General features: G+C 55.5%; 2 protein-coding genes across 2 annotated transcripts; both read right to left on the bottom strand.

Moving 5' to 3' along the window:
* Nucleotides 1-2080: 2080 nt before the first annotated feature.
* On the bottom strand, nt 2081-6185 carry A1BG (alpha-1-B glycoprotein). Its single transcript, XM_049621884.1, has 8 exons — nt 6104-6185; nt 5980-6018; nt 5610-5888; nt 4914-5186; nt 4331-4627; nt 3382-3678; nt 2628-2915; nt 2081-2253 (listed from the first exon to the last, which is right to left on the bottom strand). The coding sequence occupies exons 1-8, from the start codon at nt 6135-6137 to the stop codon at nt 2246-2248; spliced, it is 1515 nt and encodes a 504-aa protein (XP_049477841.1). The 5' UTR covers nt 6138-6185; the 3' UTR covers nt 2081-2245.
* Nucleotides 6186-11076: 4891 nt separating this feature from the next.
* On the bottom strand, nt 11077-15858 carry LOC125916086 (zinc finger protein 497-like). The gene is made up of 4 exons (XM_049622254.1): nt 15827-15858; nt 15555-15676; nt 14145-14244; nt 11077-13688 (listed from the first exon to the last, which is right to left on the bottom strand). The coding sequence occupies exons 1-4, from the start codon at nt 15856-15858 to the stop codon at nt 12908-12910; spliced, it is 1035 nt and encodes a 344-aa protein (XP_049478211.1). The 3' UTR covers nt 11077-12907.
* Between the last annotated feature and the right edge of the window lie 514 nt (nt 15859-16372).

The following is a 16372-nucleotide window of genomic DNA, read 5'->3' as shown; positions in this document are numbered from 1 at the left end:
TAAATAAACTTAAAAAAAATTTTTTTAATAAAAAAAAGGCTGGAGGGTGAAGGAGAATGAGAGATACAGTCTTAGGGTTATGGAATGAATAAGTCACAGGAATAAAAGGCACAACATAAGGAATATAGTCAATGACATTAGAATAGTGTTGTGTGGTGATAGATGACAGCTACACTTGTGGTGAGCATAGCATAATGTATAAAGTTGTCAAACCACTATGTTTTACACCTGAAACTAATGTAACATTGTGTGTCAACTATACTCAAAAAGATTAATTGGAAAACAGAAGGGTGGAGAAAGATATATAATACAAAAACTAACCAAAGAATGTTAGAGTGACCATATTAAAATCATGCCAAATAGACTTCAAAACAAGGAAAATTACCAGGCATAAAGAGGGACATTACATAATGATATAGGGTCAATTCACCAAGAAGACCTAATAATTCCAAATATGTATGCAATATGTATGTGTTTTAGGGCAACAAAGTCATAAAATACAGGAAGCAAAAACTGATAGAACTGAAAGAAAATAATAAATAAATCCATAATTATAGTTGGAAACTTCACACATCTTTCTAAAATCAATGGAACAAATAGACAGAAAATCAGGAATTGAAAAGAGGAATTGAACACCACCAACCAACTGGATGTAATTGATGAAGTTGCCAATATTTAAATATTGCCTTTTTTTTTTTTTTTTTTTTAGATATAGGTTTATTTTTGAGAGAGAATTAGCACAGGGGAGGAGCAGAGAGAGAGGGGGAGAGATGATCCAAAGCGGGCTCTGTGCTGATAGCAGAGAGCCTGGTGTGGGACTCGAGCTCCCAAACTGTGAAATCATGACCTGAGCCAAAGTCAGCCACTTAACTGACTGAGCCATCCAGGTGCCCCTATTGCCAAGTATTTTATGCACAAAGTAGTTTCCTATTATTTAAACTGTTTTTAAGCCCAATAATAAGCTGTTACTGTTTACCCCCAAGAAATCAATGATCTATGTTTCCATTTGAAGGAAGTAAAAAAGAACAAATTTAATTCAGAAATAGGTAGAAGGAGGGACGCCTGGGTCGCTCAGTAAGTTGAGCATCCGACAACTTTGGATCCTCTGTCCCCACCCCACCCCACCCCCGCCCCTCCCCCTCATGCTCTTACTCCCTTTCAAAAATAAACATTAAAAAAAAGAAGAAGAAGTAAATAGAAATAAGGGAATAATAATGATACAAGTAGAGATCCCCAAAGCATAAAAGAAGCCATAGAAAAAAATGAACAAGTCCAAAAACTAATTAGTTCTTTGAAAAGATTAATACACTCGATAACCCCCTAGCTAGAGTGACAGGGAGAAAAGGCAGGGTGCGGGGGGACAATATCAGGCATGAAAGAGGTCACATCACTACAGACCCTGCAGGCATTAAAAGAATTCATGAATATTGTGAACAACTCTGGACCAGTAAATCAGACCACTTAGATGAGATAGGCAAATTCCTTTAACACAATTTATCAAGTATTAGTTGATAATGTTAATACACACCTACTGGTATGCCAGGACCTTGAGGCCAAGCTCTAGAGAGGGGCTGGGCAATAAAATGGTCCAGGGGTGTATTGCGTCCAGCAAAGGGCCTTAGATCCGAGGGGATGTTGGGAAAGCACGGAGAGGAGTCCCACCCCTCCAACAGTTTCAAGCTCTAATGCGAGAGACCTAGCCTGTGGCTGGGGACAGAGTCCGGCACCACCACCTAGTGGCCACTCAGCGCAGAAGACAAAACTACTAAACGCAATCTCTAGCAGCTTTCCAGTGTGGGGACCGATTCTGTCAAGGTGGGGTTGAGTATATCTGGAGCCTCAAGCTACCTACCCAGACCTGCTGGGGACAGGCAGAGGTGCCTGGGAAGTAGGAAGCACCTTGATGGAAGAAAGCAAAAAGTGATCTTGAAAAATATGGACCCAGTGGCCAATCTTTGGCTCCTTTATCCTCAGGATCCAACCCAGAGCCCTTCCACCTTTAGGACACAAGATCCCAGCCCATTTCCCTCAGCCCTGGAAGTCCAGCCCCCTGTACCAGGACTACATTAGCCAAGGACACCTGTTAAAGTCTCTCTTCACATTTATTGATTCCCAGGAGGAATGAGGGACAGTCCTCCAGCACCCCCGGGGTGAGTCCAGCCTCCAGCTGCAGCATGAGGGATCAGTGCCAGAAGGGAGAAAATACTTGCCAAGGATACCATTAACAGCCTGAGTCTGCAGTGGATCAACTTCCTAGACAGATTTGACAAAAGAGAAATGGTAGGGGAGGGAAGCGTCATGTGTCCTCCTCCCCAGTGAAATCAGGGCCGACTTCACTGAGGCCTCGCAGGAAGGAAGTAGCTAGGTCAACCGCCAGCCAAGACCTCTCCCACACCTAAGCCTCCCTCCAGGTGCTCAAGCTGACCAAACCACTCTGCTTCGGGCCTTAGCTTTTGTTGTTTCCCTGCCTGGAACTTCCCTCACAACCAGAGCAGAGGAGGGACACTAACTAATGTCCTCGGAGGAGGTGAAGGGAAGGGGCAGTCCTGACGCAGGGCACATTCTGGGCAAAGGCCAGCAGGAGGAAGCCAGCTCACAGAACCCACAGAACCAGAGGAAAACTTCACCTGCCACCTGGAGCTCCACCGGCTCGCTGAACTCCGACACCAAGACTTTGGGCCACAACCTGCGGTACCGGCAGCTGTAGTTGCCCACGTGCTGCGGCCCCACGTAGGTCAGCACAAGGTCTGCCGAGCGGTGGGCGGTCCGGGTCTGGGTCGAAGCCTCCTTTTCACCGGCCCGCAGCAGCTCGAATGTGACGTCCGGCACCTGGCCTTCGCAGCGCAGGACGGCGTCGCGGCCCAGAGTCACCGCCCCGCGCCACAGGGGCCGGAGCTGGGGCCTGGGAGGGGGCCCTGGAGCAGCAGCCGGGCCAGTCGGGTGAGGCCCGCCCCTCAGGCAGCACCCCACCCCTCCCAGCATTCCTGCCCCCGCTACACCCGGGCCTCCAGGCTGCCGCCCTGCTCTCACACCCTGTCTCCCCTCTCCCAGCCCCGGGCACACGCGGCTCCTCCTACTGTCTGCCGCGTCCCCCCTTCCCCAGCACTTCGCAAGTTTCCTGGACTCGGGCCTGATCTGGGGCTTCCCGGGGTACCCCAGCATTTGGCACTCGGGACCTCAGGACAGGGGAGGAGGAGGAAGAACGGGCCCAGGAAGAAGAGGGCCGCGAGCACCGGGAGTGTGGCAGAGGCGAGGCGGCCGGGGCCCCTCCGCCGCCGGAGTTCCGGCAGGACGGGGCAGGACGGGGCCGTGCGGGCAGGACGGGGCCCCGGAGCGCTTCTCCGCCGAGCCCAGCTCTGCCCCCGGGCCCGGGCCGCTCACCCTCCACGCGCAGCTCCAAGGGCGCGCTGGGCGCCGAGCCCGCGAAGGGCGGCTCGGTGTCCACGTAGACGCAGCTGTAGTTGGCCGAGTCCACGGCCGAGACGTCGCGCAGCTCGAAGTGGGCCTCGGTGCCCGCGGGGCTCAGGACTCGGTGCACCCGGCGCTGGCCGGCGTCCTCGCGCACCAGGGCGAAGCGCAGGCCGGGCCGGGGCGCGCGGCACCGCAGCTGCAGGGACGCGCCGGGCGCCGGCCGCGGAGTCGCGGGTTCGGCCGAGAGCTCCGGCGCGGGGAGCGTCTCTGAGGGGAGGACACGGGCTGACCCGGGCGCCGAGGGGACGTGTCGGGCCTCTCGCCTGCAGGAGGCGGCCCGGCCCCTCCGCTCGCTCCCGGGAGGCCCGCAGGCGCCACCCTCCGCTTACACCGCATCGCCCTCCAGACCTCCCCGGGACTCTCGCGCGCACTCCTACACTGTTCCTCACTCATTTACTGTCCATAAAAATAGACGTGGGCAAGGGGAGCCCAGGGCGCTGGGTCGGAGGAGCACGCGTGCTCCCCCGCAGGCCTGAACCCTCTCTCGGGGTCGACGCTCTGGGTCCGGGTCCTCCGCAGGCCCTGCGGGCCCCGCCTGGCCGCCTTCAACAAACAGGCCCCCGGCGTCCCGTCCCCCTCCCCCCCCGGAGCTGGGAGGCGGGAGGGGACCCCGGGCAGGCGGCGCCTGCGTGACCTGTGCCGGACTTGCGTGTTGACCCAGCTATTCTTCGTGGGGCCCTGGGGTAGACGAGCTCATTGTCCCATTCTCAGTTGGCGAAACTGAGGCTGGGCGGATTGGGCTCTCCAGTACCGGGGGACCCTTCCCCGGGTCTCTCCTCCCGCTCTCCGTCCCCGGAGAGGGGCGCTGTCGCCCTCCCAGCCTCAGGTGCACGGTTCAGCGCACGGCCGCCAGGCTTACCGTCGCTCAGCAGCAGCTCGGCGGGCGCACTGTCCAAGGACCAGGTTTGCTGGCCACGCAGCTGATAGCGGCAGGTGTAGAGACCGCCGTCGCCCAGAGCCACCGCGTTCAGGTGAAAGAAGACGCGGTCTGGGCTGGTGGAGCTCATGGGTACTTGCAGCACCTCCTCGCCCCGCCTCAGCTGGAAGTGCACGCCGCTTAGGGGCGCCACGCAGACCAAGGTCTTGCGGGCACCCGGGCGCAGGACGGCGGCTGCAGACTCTCCCTGGAGACTCAGCGTGGGCGGCAACGGTGCGCCTGCAAGGTCGCGAGGTCGCTGGGACAGCGTCGGCCGGGACCTCGAACCTCTGCCCTCCCGGTGGCCGCCCCGACACCACTCTTCCTTGGGGCCCGTCCCCAGGCCCTGCACCGCCCGGCAGTGTCAGTGTTCGGCCCGGGGATGATCCACCCAACCTTGGGCCCACTGTTTCCCAGACCCAGTCCTGGGCAAGGGTATTCAGGGTTAGGGGTCAAGATAAACAAAGCTCTGTCCTCCAGGAGCCTCCTACCCCAGGAAGTCCTCTGGGATGGTCCACACGCTCACCCGGCTCTTCGACTGTCACAGTAGCACTGGGCTCAGAGGGTGCACCTGCTGCATGGGTGCGGTAGCTGCAGCTGTAGTTGCCAGGCCGACGGACTGGGAAGGTGGCCTCCACGCCTGTAGGGGCCTCAAACACCTCCAAAAACTGGTCATCGCCTTCCAGCCTCAGCAGGAAGGTGACACCCCGAAATCCCCCACGGCACAGCAGTTTTGTCTCCAGGCCAGGTGTGATCCAGGACACAGGCTCCGTTGAGAGCACAGGCGGGGGCAGGGTCTCTGCAGGTGGATCAGGGTCAACCGGTGGTTCTGCATGACTTGGGAGACATGGGTGGCCCAGCCAGACCCAGCCCTCCACACTCATGTGAGTGGAGCCGGGGAAATGGAAGGCATTGATGGAGGAAAGAGAGGCAGCGGCAGGAGGAGACAGGGGTATGAAACAAGAAATAGGTTACAGGAAATGTGCCAGGCTTGTCCCAAGTGCTTTCTGAGGACTCATTTATTCCTCACAACCTTCTGGGGTCAGTATGAACATCATCCTCATTTTACAGATGAGGAAACAGGGTCAGAGGTGTCAGATGACTTGCCAACCCTCCCCCCCTGCCAGAAAAGCGGGACCAGGAGAGTGAGGAGTGGAGGGATGAGGCCTCTCTAGCAGCCTTCTCCCCATTGCCTCATGGCCCCATAAAAGCCTCCGCTCACCTGCCCCAGTCACCTCCAGGAGATTGCTCAGCTGGGTCCATCCGCTGCTCAAGCCAGAGCGGCAGCGGTACAGGCCCTGGGTGTCACTTGTCACTGGTCCTAGGGGGAACTGGTGCTCCATAGCAGGTAAACCAAGGTGCACAAGTTCCTGGGTTACCCCATCCTTGAACAGCTCAAAATCCATGGTCTCCAGACAGGCATGGCAAGTCAGTGTCACATTGGCCCAGGGTTCCAGCAGCGATTCAACCTCTGCCCACAGGTCTGGCTGGGTCTGGAATGCTGCACAGTGGATTGGGGTGAGTGCTGGGTCCCAGGACAGAGGCTCACCTCTGCCTGTGCCCGCCATCCCCAGGACCCGACCCAGACTCACCTACTGCGGCCTCCGTCGTCGCTGGGCTCAGCAAGAGACCTGCAGAGACCGAAACTGTGAGGCCCCTATTCCTATCGCTCCTGCTTCCTCCCGCCCCAAGGGACCCTGTCCCCAGCAACCTCACCCCAGAGCATGAGGAAGGCCCAGAGAGTGGACATGATGGCCAGCCTTGCTCCAGCCGGTGAATGCCTGGGGTGATAAAGCCCAAGCAAGGGGGAGGTGGCAGCAAGGGACACTGACCCTATTGTTTGTCCTTCCCAGAGGAGTGGGGTGGGGGGCCTGCATGGGGTGGAGACAAAGGGCAAAAGTCAAGAGCCTTGGGAGCCTCATCAATAAGGATAATCAATAATTATACATAATTAATAAAATAATAAATAATAAAAGTGGTAACTAAATATATATAATAAAAAACATATAATTAAAAAAAAACCCTCCCTGGGTTCCATAAGATTAAAGTCATATGGCCTGGGCCTCGCACATATGAAAAACATTAGATAAAGTCTGTAATTTTCGGGAATGTCCTCCATCATGACGATTTGTAGCTGTTTACGTAAAAGACGTAAAAATGCGCACCAATGTTCCTTCCTGGAGCACGCTCTTCTTTGTGAAGACTATGTACCCTGGGCACCAACTTGGGCTGCATAAAATTCTTTTCCTTTCTCTTGAAAAAAAATTTTAGGGGGTGCCTGGGTGGCTCGGTCAGTTAAGCATCCAACTTCTGCTTGGGTCATGATCTCTGGGCAGAGGGCTCAGAGCCTGGAGCCTGCTTTGGATTCTGTGTCTCCCTCTGTCTCTGCACCTCTGCTGCTCACATTCCGTGTGTCTCTCTCTCAGAAATAAAATAAACATTAAAAAAAGTTTTAATTTGTTCATTTTGCATCAACCTAACAAAAAAATGTAAATGAATAAATAAAATGAAAAATAAAATAAATAATAGAATGGAATAATAAAATTACTAATAATTAAAATGATTAAGGTGAAAATAATGAAATGATTTATAATAAAACAATAAGTGATAAAATAAAACTAAATAATAAAAACTGAGGTACCTATTGTTGTTCTCAGTGTTCTGCGTGCTCAGACTTAGGCAGTATTGGGATAACTATCACTCCTGTGTTCGATGTGAAGGAAAGGAGGCCAGGCAGGGTCCTGTCCTCCTGCTGACTTCCTGTCTGCACAGTCTCTCATCTCTGAACAGCTGAGGAGTGCAGGGTTCCTTTTCTCTGCAGGGATGCTGAGCTCTGCCCTTCAGGGCCCAGCCTAGCCCCCTCCCCATCATATTCCATCCCAGGTGTGAGGGTGAGGGTCCACATGGGGTTTGCCTGTCTCTGGGTTGTTGTTGTGTTTTTTTTGGAGAGAGAGAGATGGCACAAGTGAGGGGCAGAGAGAGAGAGACAGAGACAGAGACAGAGACAGAGACAGAGAGAGAAGCTGGGCTCACCTGAAGCGGGGCCTGTGTTTACTCGAAGTGGGCTCAAGCTCACCAGAGGCTGGGTTCGAACTCAAGAACTGTGAGATCATGACCTGAGGCGAAGTCAGATGCTTAACCAACTGAGTCACCAAGGCGCCCCTGTGTCTGGATATTCTACAATGGAGGTTATGTGGTCTTCCTGGAGGTGCGTCCTGGCTCTTTCCAGGAGCTGTTAGTTGGTTCTCCTTTGTTGATTAATTCTGTGCTGTGTGATCCATCATGGATTTGGAGTCCGATCTGCAACAAGGACCTTGGGTTCAGATCGGTGCTTCTGCCCACCTCCCAACTCCAAACCTGTGCTCGGGTTGTGGACAGTTGTCTGAGCTGCCTGTGGTCACTTGTGTGGCTGTAGCCCACTGTCCAGAGGCCAGGCCTCCCCCTCTTTCCGTGGCCTCCCCTTCTCCCTATCTCCTCATGACCTCCCCTTCTCCCTGGGCAAAGCCTGATGGGATAGAATGGGAGGAGTAAGAACATGGTGTTCTCACACTGGACCTCTGAGGAAGTCCTGCCATCCCTGGAGACCTAGTCTGCACCCTGGGTGTCCAGCCCCAGCTCTCTCCCTAGGTTGAGGGCCCACGGAAGCCTCCTAGGTCTCACATCACACCTGACCTGGCTTCCTCTGCCCTTGTTCATTCCATAAGCATTTGTTGAGCATTTCCTGTGTGCCAGACACAAAAAAGACAGTGGGAAAACATCGACCCACACCCTGCCTGCATGGAGCCCAGCCGGTCAGGGAGATGGAGAATGCAGAGGGTGGGTGCTGGGAAAAACATAAACCCTGAGGATGTGGTGGAATGTGGGGTGCAGAGGAGCCATGTGACATTGGAAGGTCAGGGAAGGCTTCCTGGGGAGCAGAGATCTGAACAAGGCCAGCAGGTTGAGTCCTGCAGGTAACTCCTGGGGGAGGAGTATTCTGGGCAGGGGGAAGAGCCAGTGTAAAGGCTGTGAGGCAGGATGAGCCATGAGGAGGCTGGGTGGTAGGGGTGGATAGGCAAAGGGCAGAGGGCTGGTGGGAGAGCTCAGAGCCCTTATGGAGACCAGCCATGCTGGGCTGTGGGAAAGAAGTTTAAAAATTCTCTATGCCTATACCAAGGGGTTAACAAAGCATAGGGCTTCCTCAGGGCGAAAGCACCCAAGGCTAGTCACTAAGTAGAACAAAGCATAGAGCTGAAAGCACCCCCCCCCCCCGCAACAGGACAAAAGTGTCCCAAGTGTCTGAGAACGGCTAATGATAATACAGGTCTTAAGGGAGTCTTGAGGAACTTATTATTCTCAGGATAGCATGCTCCATTTATCTTAGTCCTTAGAAAAGTTAGATAAACAGATGCGGTGCCTGCAGGAAACGGCCATCTGCTTGGTGCTGGGATGTTGACTTGTCTTTACCCTAACCTCTAATGCCTCATACCTTCGAAACCCTTTTCCTCTCATATGAGTTAATGATTACTGTTTTGTTTCTTTCTGCACATCTGCCACATATGTAAGCCCTCTGATCCTAATAAATATGGAGAAGGGACCTTTACTTAGGGCTCTTGTCTCCTCATAGACATTAGTCTCTCTCGTATTCATTTCTGCATCCCCTCTCTTGCTGGACAAGGGAGAACTCCAGACTCATAGTCTGCGACACTGGGCCTGATGGGCAATGCAGGGTCTTTGGCTTCTGCTGAGTAGGAAGGGGAGCAGGGAGACTCTCCATGTCTGGTTTCCCTTCCACGTTTGCTGAGCATCCCCTGAACGCTCGCTGCCCTGGCTCCAAGCCCAGGCTTAGAAGGCTGCATGTTCCAGCTGGAGCAGGTGGGGGAGGCATTCCATGCAGAGGGGCCAAGGGTCATTCCACTGAGAGCCAAGGCCAATAGGTGTTACCAGGCCTCTGGCACCCAGACGAGGGCCTGTGGCCAGGTAGAGCAGCAGAGCAGAAACCACCAAACACTGCCTTTAGTCCATTTGCCACAGGGCTGCACAAAGGCAGGCAGGAGCATGATCAGGTCAAGGATCTGTAGAAATGAAGCTGGCAGCCTGCGACAGGGGTACTGTGAATTTCTTCTGTCAGTCCTAATACCACTTTGCTACACCTGCCTAGGAGGTCTCCATTCTGTCCAACCACCCCTTACTGTCCCCCTAGACCTCCAACTCAAGTCTAGCATGCTCTAGGTGGACAAGTGTAAAATCTGATGCCGCTTATACTTTAAAAGAATTGCAAGGCTTTGCTCATGTAATTGGCATAAACCTGGGTAATAAACACGGGAACAGCATCTAAGAGTATCTGACCAAGGAGGATGGGATACAACACTGGACCAGATCAAATTTACCTATACGGGCCAATTTGCAAAGACTGGATTTGAGGTGTTAGACTGAGTAGCTTGAGGGAGATTTTATTTGGTAGGTTGACTGAGACCTGGACTCACAGTGGCCTAAATTCAGTGAGGTTCAATAGCCAGAACTCCCCTGGTATAATGTAGAGGAAGGAATCCAAAGGCTTGGGGGTATAGGAATGTGGAAATAGGTTTATCGTGTGCAATATGGTATATGCACGCACACACACACGCACACACACACACACACACTCAGAGTAAAGAGGAGGACACCCTTGTTTTAAGACATTGAGAAACAGATTACTTAGGAGGGTACCTGCATCCCTGAAAAGTGGCAGTGCCCTCTAGGCTACTACGGCATTGGGAGATGCTGCCGTCAGGTCTGATTTCAATGGGGATGAAAGACCAGCTTAACAGAGCTCAAGTGACAGGGCCCACCAGAGATGTGCACAGTACCCATCACTGGCAGCAGTGATGAGGCAGTAATCAGGATGTTTTAACCCCCAGAGGGGTTGCTTCTGCAGGGAAAGGTTTAGGATGACTTCAGGGGCTTAAAGAGTCTCACCTTCATGAATATTGACCTTGCAAGTGCTTTTTCTCTACCAGGACGCAAGGACCACGAGACTTACCGCATTTTCGCGGGACAACAGCACACCTTCACGGCTTGCCTCAGGGCTGTTCACTCAACTTTCTTATTGTCTGTCACAATCTCTGTCGAGATCTTGATCATCCCAACTTCCCACAGAACATCACACCCGCACGCCATTGCCACTATATGGATGACACTGGCTGACTGGACTTAATAAACATGAAGCAGCAGATCAATTAGACCAATAAGTGAGTTAAATGCACGCCAGGGTCTCACCTCCTCTGGCAAGTGCCTAGGGATCTGGAGCATGTTAGGATAGCTCCTTCTAAGAGACGGGCAACTGACGTCAGTTGCTGCAACAGACACGGACCACCTCTAAAAATGAGGAATAAGGGAGGCCTCTGAATTTGGACACAACGTATACACCTCACTGTGCTGCCCCAATCTGTTTACAACTGCAGTTTTGTGTGGAGCCCCCGCGGCAGGTCCCGGATACGAAGCAGGCTGCTCTGCCACTTGGGCCCTATTACCCAGAAGATCCGATGGTGCCAATGGACAGTTTCGACGTGTCAGGCAAATAAGGATGCTATGTCGAGCCTCTGGCAGCCCAAACAGAATACAATGCTGGTTTCAAAGAGGTCTCTCCTGCACACCGTCAAAGTTCCAGCAATAACTATGCTCCAGCCTTCTCAGAGACGCCCCCGCCCCCCCCCCCCCCCCCCCCCGCCGCCCAGCCCCAGGCCGCCAGGAGCCCATCCCTTCTCTTTTGCACCACCAGCCCTAGAGGTGGTAGCTGCTCTACAGTTATGAATCTCTGGGTTCTTTCAGCCTCACAGAGCTAGATAAACAATTCCCTCAAGATACCTAGGGAGGGTGCTTTCTTTGCCTGCCTCCTCCCCGAGACAGCCCTCTCTGCCCCACATCTCACCCATCACACGGGCCAGATGCACATCCCCACCCCGTCGCAGCGAGATATTAGTGGGCAGGCTGGAGTTCCCTGCGCCAGCTCTCTCCCATCACCCGGGGCTGGCATGAAGCCTCCCAACTCGGCAATCAGGTTGCAGGTGGAGGAGTCCCTGCAAAGTGCCGGATATGGCACCGTGGTGCTCAGCAACCCTTGTGACTAGATGCTGCTACTCTGGCAGACGGCCGAGTAGGATCCTCGTCAGCTGGGAGTCCTCAGGCCAGTCTGGGTCCTCCCTGGGGCTCCACTCTGGAGACATGAGAAGGAATTTTCCAAACTAGGAAGGCAGCCCCACACACTCCCTCTCCCTGCTTCTCTCATGAGCCTATGTTGGAGTCTGCTATTCCAGCCAAGGAGACCCAGGAGCAGGAGGAAGTACAGCACATCCAGGGGCAGCCAAGGTCAGAAAGAGGCGTCCAAAATGGTGGTGGAGGTGGCAAGACTGACAAGCACTGACTCCAGGGGAGACCCCAGTGCACACAGCCGTTCAGATCAGGGTGATTCTGGCATGGGGAGACGAGGCGGTGGTAGCTAGGCCAGAGAAGGGTGTTCGTCGTGGCTGGAAACAGTGAACGCCCCCCGTGCTTTGTGGGTGGTCTGCTCTGACCCCCCCCCACCCCCACCCCACCAGTCTCCCACTGAGCCCAGCTGCTCTGCCCTAGCACCCCACAGTGACCAGGCTGGCTTCTTCTCCCATTTCCTTTCCCTTCCCTTCCCAGCGGCCTTCCTGCTCACCACCACTCCACCCCTCCCCCAGCTGGTTTTCCCTCGCTCTAGCTTCCAGAATCTGGTCAGTTGTGCCAGGAAATGGGTCTGAGACCTGCTCACTCACTGAAGGCAGGACGTGGGGGCTGTGCCACCACCCCCGGGTGTGTGGGCCTGATACTGGGTCCATAACCAGCCAGAAGTGTTTCAAGCTGCTCAGGTTTATCTTTTTAAACTGCACTCCTAGCTTTAACCATGGAGAGAACAGGAGCAAGGGGTAGGGGTGGGAGGGAAGCAGCTGAGAGCGGACGGCGGCAGGACCACCCCCACTCTTCCCCTTAGGTCTCCTGATGCTCACCAGGGGCCCCAGAGCAAGGCCTCTGACCTTCTGGCCCCGGCCCGTGGGCCCTCGGCTTAAGAGAAAAAATTCTGTGCAACCTCGGATCCAGCTGAGGGGAGGGGAGGCAGGGAAGGGGGCGCGTCTAACCCTTGCTCCTGGGCAGCCAACTGGGCCCTGGGTCTCAGTCCCACAGGGTCCTGAGACAAGACCACCACGCCTGTGGGAGCCTCCGATTCTCACCGGCCTCTACACAGATACACCCCTCCCGGCATCAAAATCCACCGCCTGCACCTGGTGAATTACCTCCCTGCCACCCGTGTGCAGCCAGGGGGGGTCACCAGTGAAACTGCCATTGTCATCGTAGGGGCTGTTTCCACGGCCTGACGCTCTGCCTGCATCGTCGCCATCCCTGTGCTGCAGGACACCGAGCCCACGACGGTGGGGCACGCGGATGGCGATTTTACACACACGGTCCACGGATGGCAGCATCGGGTGCCTCGCGCCCGGCCGAGTTGACTCAGACTCACAGTCTGGCAGGGGCATCCCAGAGTCAGGGTGTGGAGCCACCCGCGTGCCGCTCCCGGTGCTCGTTGAGGTTGGAGCGGTGGCCGAAGGACCTGCTGCACACACGGCACGTGTAAGGCCACTCACCTGTCTGCCTGCACCTGTGCTCGGCCAGGCTGCACCGGGTGCGCTCAAAGGGCCTCTTGCCAATGTGTGCGCTGGTGCTGCCACAGGCCGGCCACGTGCAGGAAGGCCTTGACCCAGTCGGGACAGGCGTGCAGCTGCGTGCAGCTGCGAGACCCCACGTATCTTCAGGTGCTCGGCCAGGTTGAAGTTCTGGCTGAAGGCCTTGCCCCAGGCCGGGTAGGTGTGGGGCCGCGCCTGTGTGCGTGCTGGTGCTCCAGGAAGTTGGAGTTCCAGTTGAAGGCTCTGTGGCAGACCGGGTATTCACAGGGCCTCCCACCCGTGTGCACTCGCTGGTGCTGCAGCAGGTAGGAACTCTAGCTGAATGTCTTGTCGCACTTACTGCACCGCAGGCAGGCTCCCTGTGGAGAGGCAAAGGGCCGGGCACCAGGCCCTCTTGGATGCTTCTGGGCCTGCCCCCGTCCCTCCTACAGTCTGCAGGCTCCAGCTTCCCTCTGGGGGCCCCCTGGTCCTTTGCCTCCACCGGAGCTTGTCTGGGGTCTTCCCAGGCCCTCAGGCCTCCAGATGCAGCCCCCTCAGAGTGGCCTGGAGTGTCAGTCTTCAGCACAATCCAGGGAATGTCACCTTTTCCTGGAGCCACCTGCTGGGCCACTGTGCTGGCGACTCCACCTTGCCTCAGTAGTCTGAAACAGGAGGAAGAGAAAGCAAATGCCTAAGAGCCCAAAGCACCCTGGGGAATGGGGCAGAGGGGCCTAGCAGATCTCAGGAACGATGTGATTGTGACAGATCTAGAGTGGGGGCAAAGCTTGGGGCTGGCTGGATCCAGCATGGCCATCACCCCCACCTTTCTTGAGCTGGTGCCCCTGGCCCCTCTTCAGTCTGGAACAGGAAAACAGGGGCCGCAGATGCTGCAACTCTCCCCATAGAGGCAGCATCCAAGGCCAACTCTTGGAGTCAAGCTGTTGCCCTGTTGAGTTCTGGCAGCCCTTGCTATGATGGGAGCATGCCAGGAGACCACTGTGCCTGCCTAGATGGTGTCACATCCCACATGTCCCCACACCTACCCGGGCAGCAGGATGCCGGGAGGGGAGGCTGTGGGAGCCAGAATGGTGGAAAGGTTCAAAATCCACCTGTCTCACTTGTACTTGGTCTCCAACTCTGCACAAGGTAGCTCCAGGGCCTGGCTCCCATCCCCTTGTTCCACACTGGGGTCACTAAGCACCAGAGAAGTGAGGACACCTGTTTTTGAGGATAAAGATGGACCTGGTCACCTGTAGAAACACTAGAAGTGAACTACCCTCATTCCAGGAGGCTTAAGGTGACTACCTGACCCAAACCCTGGCTGTGTCTGTCTTCCTTGCCCACCTCATCTCTGCCCTGACACCTCAGCAGTCCCCTCCACCCGATAGGCAGCCTGGCCAGGCATGGAGGAACCCCAGTGGCTGCCAGGCACTGTTAGACCACATCAGGCTCCTGTCTCAGCCCAACCAGACTGGTCCAGCTACCTAAACCTAGGACTTGGAGTGGCTGTGCAGCCAGATCCCTGGGGGAGAAATGCCAAGGGCAGGAGGCTTCATTGGCCCTGAGGCCACACTTGCATCTTTGGCTGCTCCTTCCTGCAGTGATGCATCCACAGCAAACAAAGCCCATCCACACTCGCCCCTGACCACCCTTACTGTCCTTTACAGAGTCCATAGCCCAGCTGGTGCCCTCATTCTGCATGCACTGGAATTGTCAATGATCCCAGGGGCTCCAATTCACCCACTCCAGAGTGAGGCAAACCCCAGGGGCACCTGTCATCCCCAGGCCACTAGCAAGGTGGCCCCAGGGTCAGCTGTCAGGATGAGGTAGGAGCGAGTGCATGGATAGGTGCTGTACCAGGAACTAGGGCTTGGAGAGGGGAACCTCCTGCTCATATTGCTCCTCTGGCTTGGGGCCCAGCACCTCTTGGGGACTGGGGGCCGGGACCTGGGGACAGGAAAGCAGGCAGGCCAGGCAGATCCAGAGAAAACAAGGGGCACGTATTGGTACGCTCCATCTTTCTTGGCATCCCCCATGTCCCCACATTCTGAGGACACAGTGCTGAGAACAATCACATGTGTGATCTTGAGGGCATCCATCTTACTCTGGGGTCTGAGCAAAGACCAAGCTCTCACCATCATTCTCCCACGGTGCCCCAACCCTACTAGCCCCAACTGGGGACCATAAGCCAGGTTCAGAAGGAAGCAGACCCAGCCCCCACCCAGCCTGCCCTCACCTGGAGTCTTGTCCTGGCCAGCTCCTGCTGCAGCCCCTCCACCAGGGCAAAAGCCTCCCCGGGGCTGCATGGCTGCTGCCCCCCGAACGTGGGCGTGGATCTCAGGTGGCAGCACGCCCAGAAACTGCTCCAGTACCAAGAGCTCCAGCATCTGCTCCTCGGAGCATGCCTCTGGCTAAAACCACTGACAGCACAGCTCTAAGCTGGGCCAGTGCCTCATGAAGCCCCTCTTCCTCCTTGTAGCAGAACCCCAGAAGCACCTGCCATAGATTTCAGAGCTGGGCTCACCCACCATTGGGGCTGGTGTGCTCTGAAGGACCCCGGGGGCCAGGGCTGATGCCTTGTTCTTCTGGGCAGCCATCATACCCTTTCCCAGACAGGGTAGCCACAGGGCCCAGGGCGCTTCCTCTGGACCTGGAGACACAAAGGTGAGCCTGTGAGCACAGCCAGGCCGTGAAGGCCCCTCCCCAGGACCCTCTGACAGTAACTCTGGGTGCTTGTGCCTGTCAGTAAGACAGGAAGTGAGTGTCCCTGCCTCTGTGTCCAAGTGTTCGAAGGATATACCGAAGTGCCCAGTCTGTGGTCTTCTGTACCATCCCCTCCTCTCCCTGCTTTTCTCAGGGCCCTCTGCCCTGGCTTCCTCAACTCCTTGGTTCCATTGATCCCCCACACAGCATGCCAAAGGCTGCAAACTGGATAGCCAGTCTTGCTTGACTGCTCCCTTGCAAAATGTTTTGTAAAAATTTAAATTAGTTACCAATGAATGTTAAAAAGTAATCAGATACTGATGGGAATGTCAACTGGTGTGGCCTGGCCGGGGGTGGGGGTGGGGGTGGGGGTGGGGGGGGGGGACGGACACTCTGGCAGTTCCTCAAATGGTTAAACCCAGAGTTCCACGTGACTCAGCAATTCTACTAGTAGGGTATCAATGCAAGAGAAATGAAAGTGTGGGGCGCCTGGGTGGCTCAGTCAGTTGAGCGTCTGACTTCGGTTCAAGTCATGATCTCGCGGTCTGTGAGTTTGAGCCCCACATCGGGCTCTGTGCTGACAGCTCAGAGCCTGGAGCCTTCTTCAGATTCTGTGTCTCCCTCTCTTTCTGACCCTCCCCTG

Source organism: Panthera uncia, assembly GCF_023721935.1.
Source record: "Panthera uncia isolate 11264 chromosome E2 unlocalized genomic scaffold, Puncia_PCG_1.0 HiC_scaffold_19, whole genome shotgun sequence".
Taxonomy (NCBI): domain Eukaryota; kingdom Metazoa; phylum Chordata; class Mammalia; order Carnivora; family Felidae; genus Panthera; species Panthera uncia.
The sequence above is the reverse complement of the archived record's forward strand: the minus strand, read 5'-3'. Positions and strand labels throughout refer to the sequence as shown.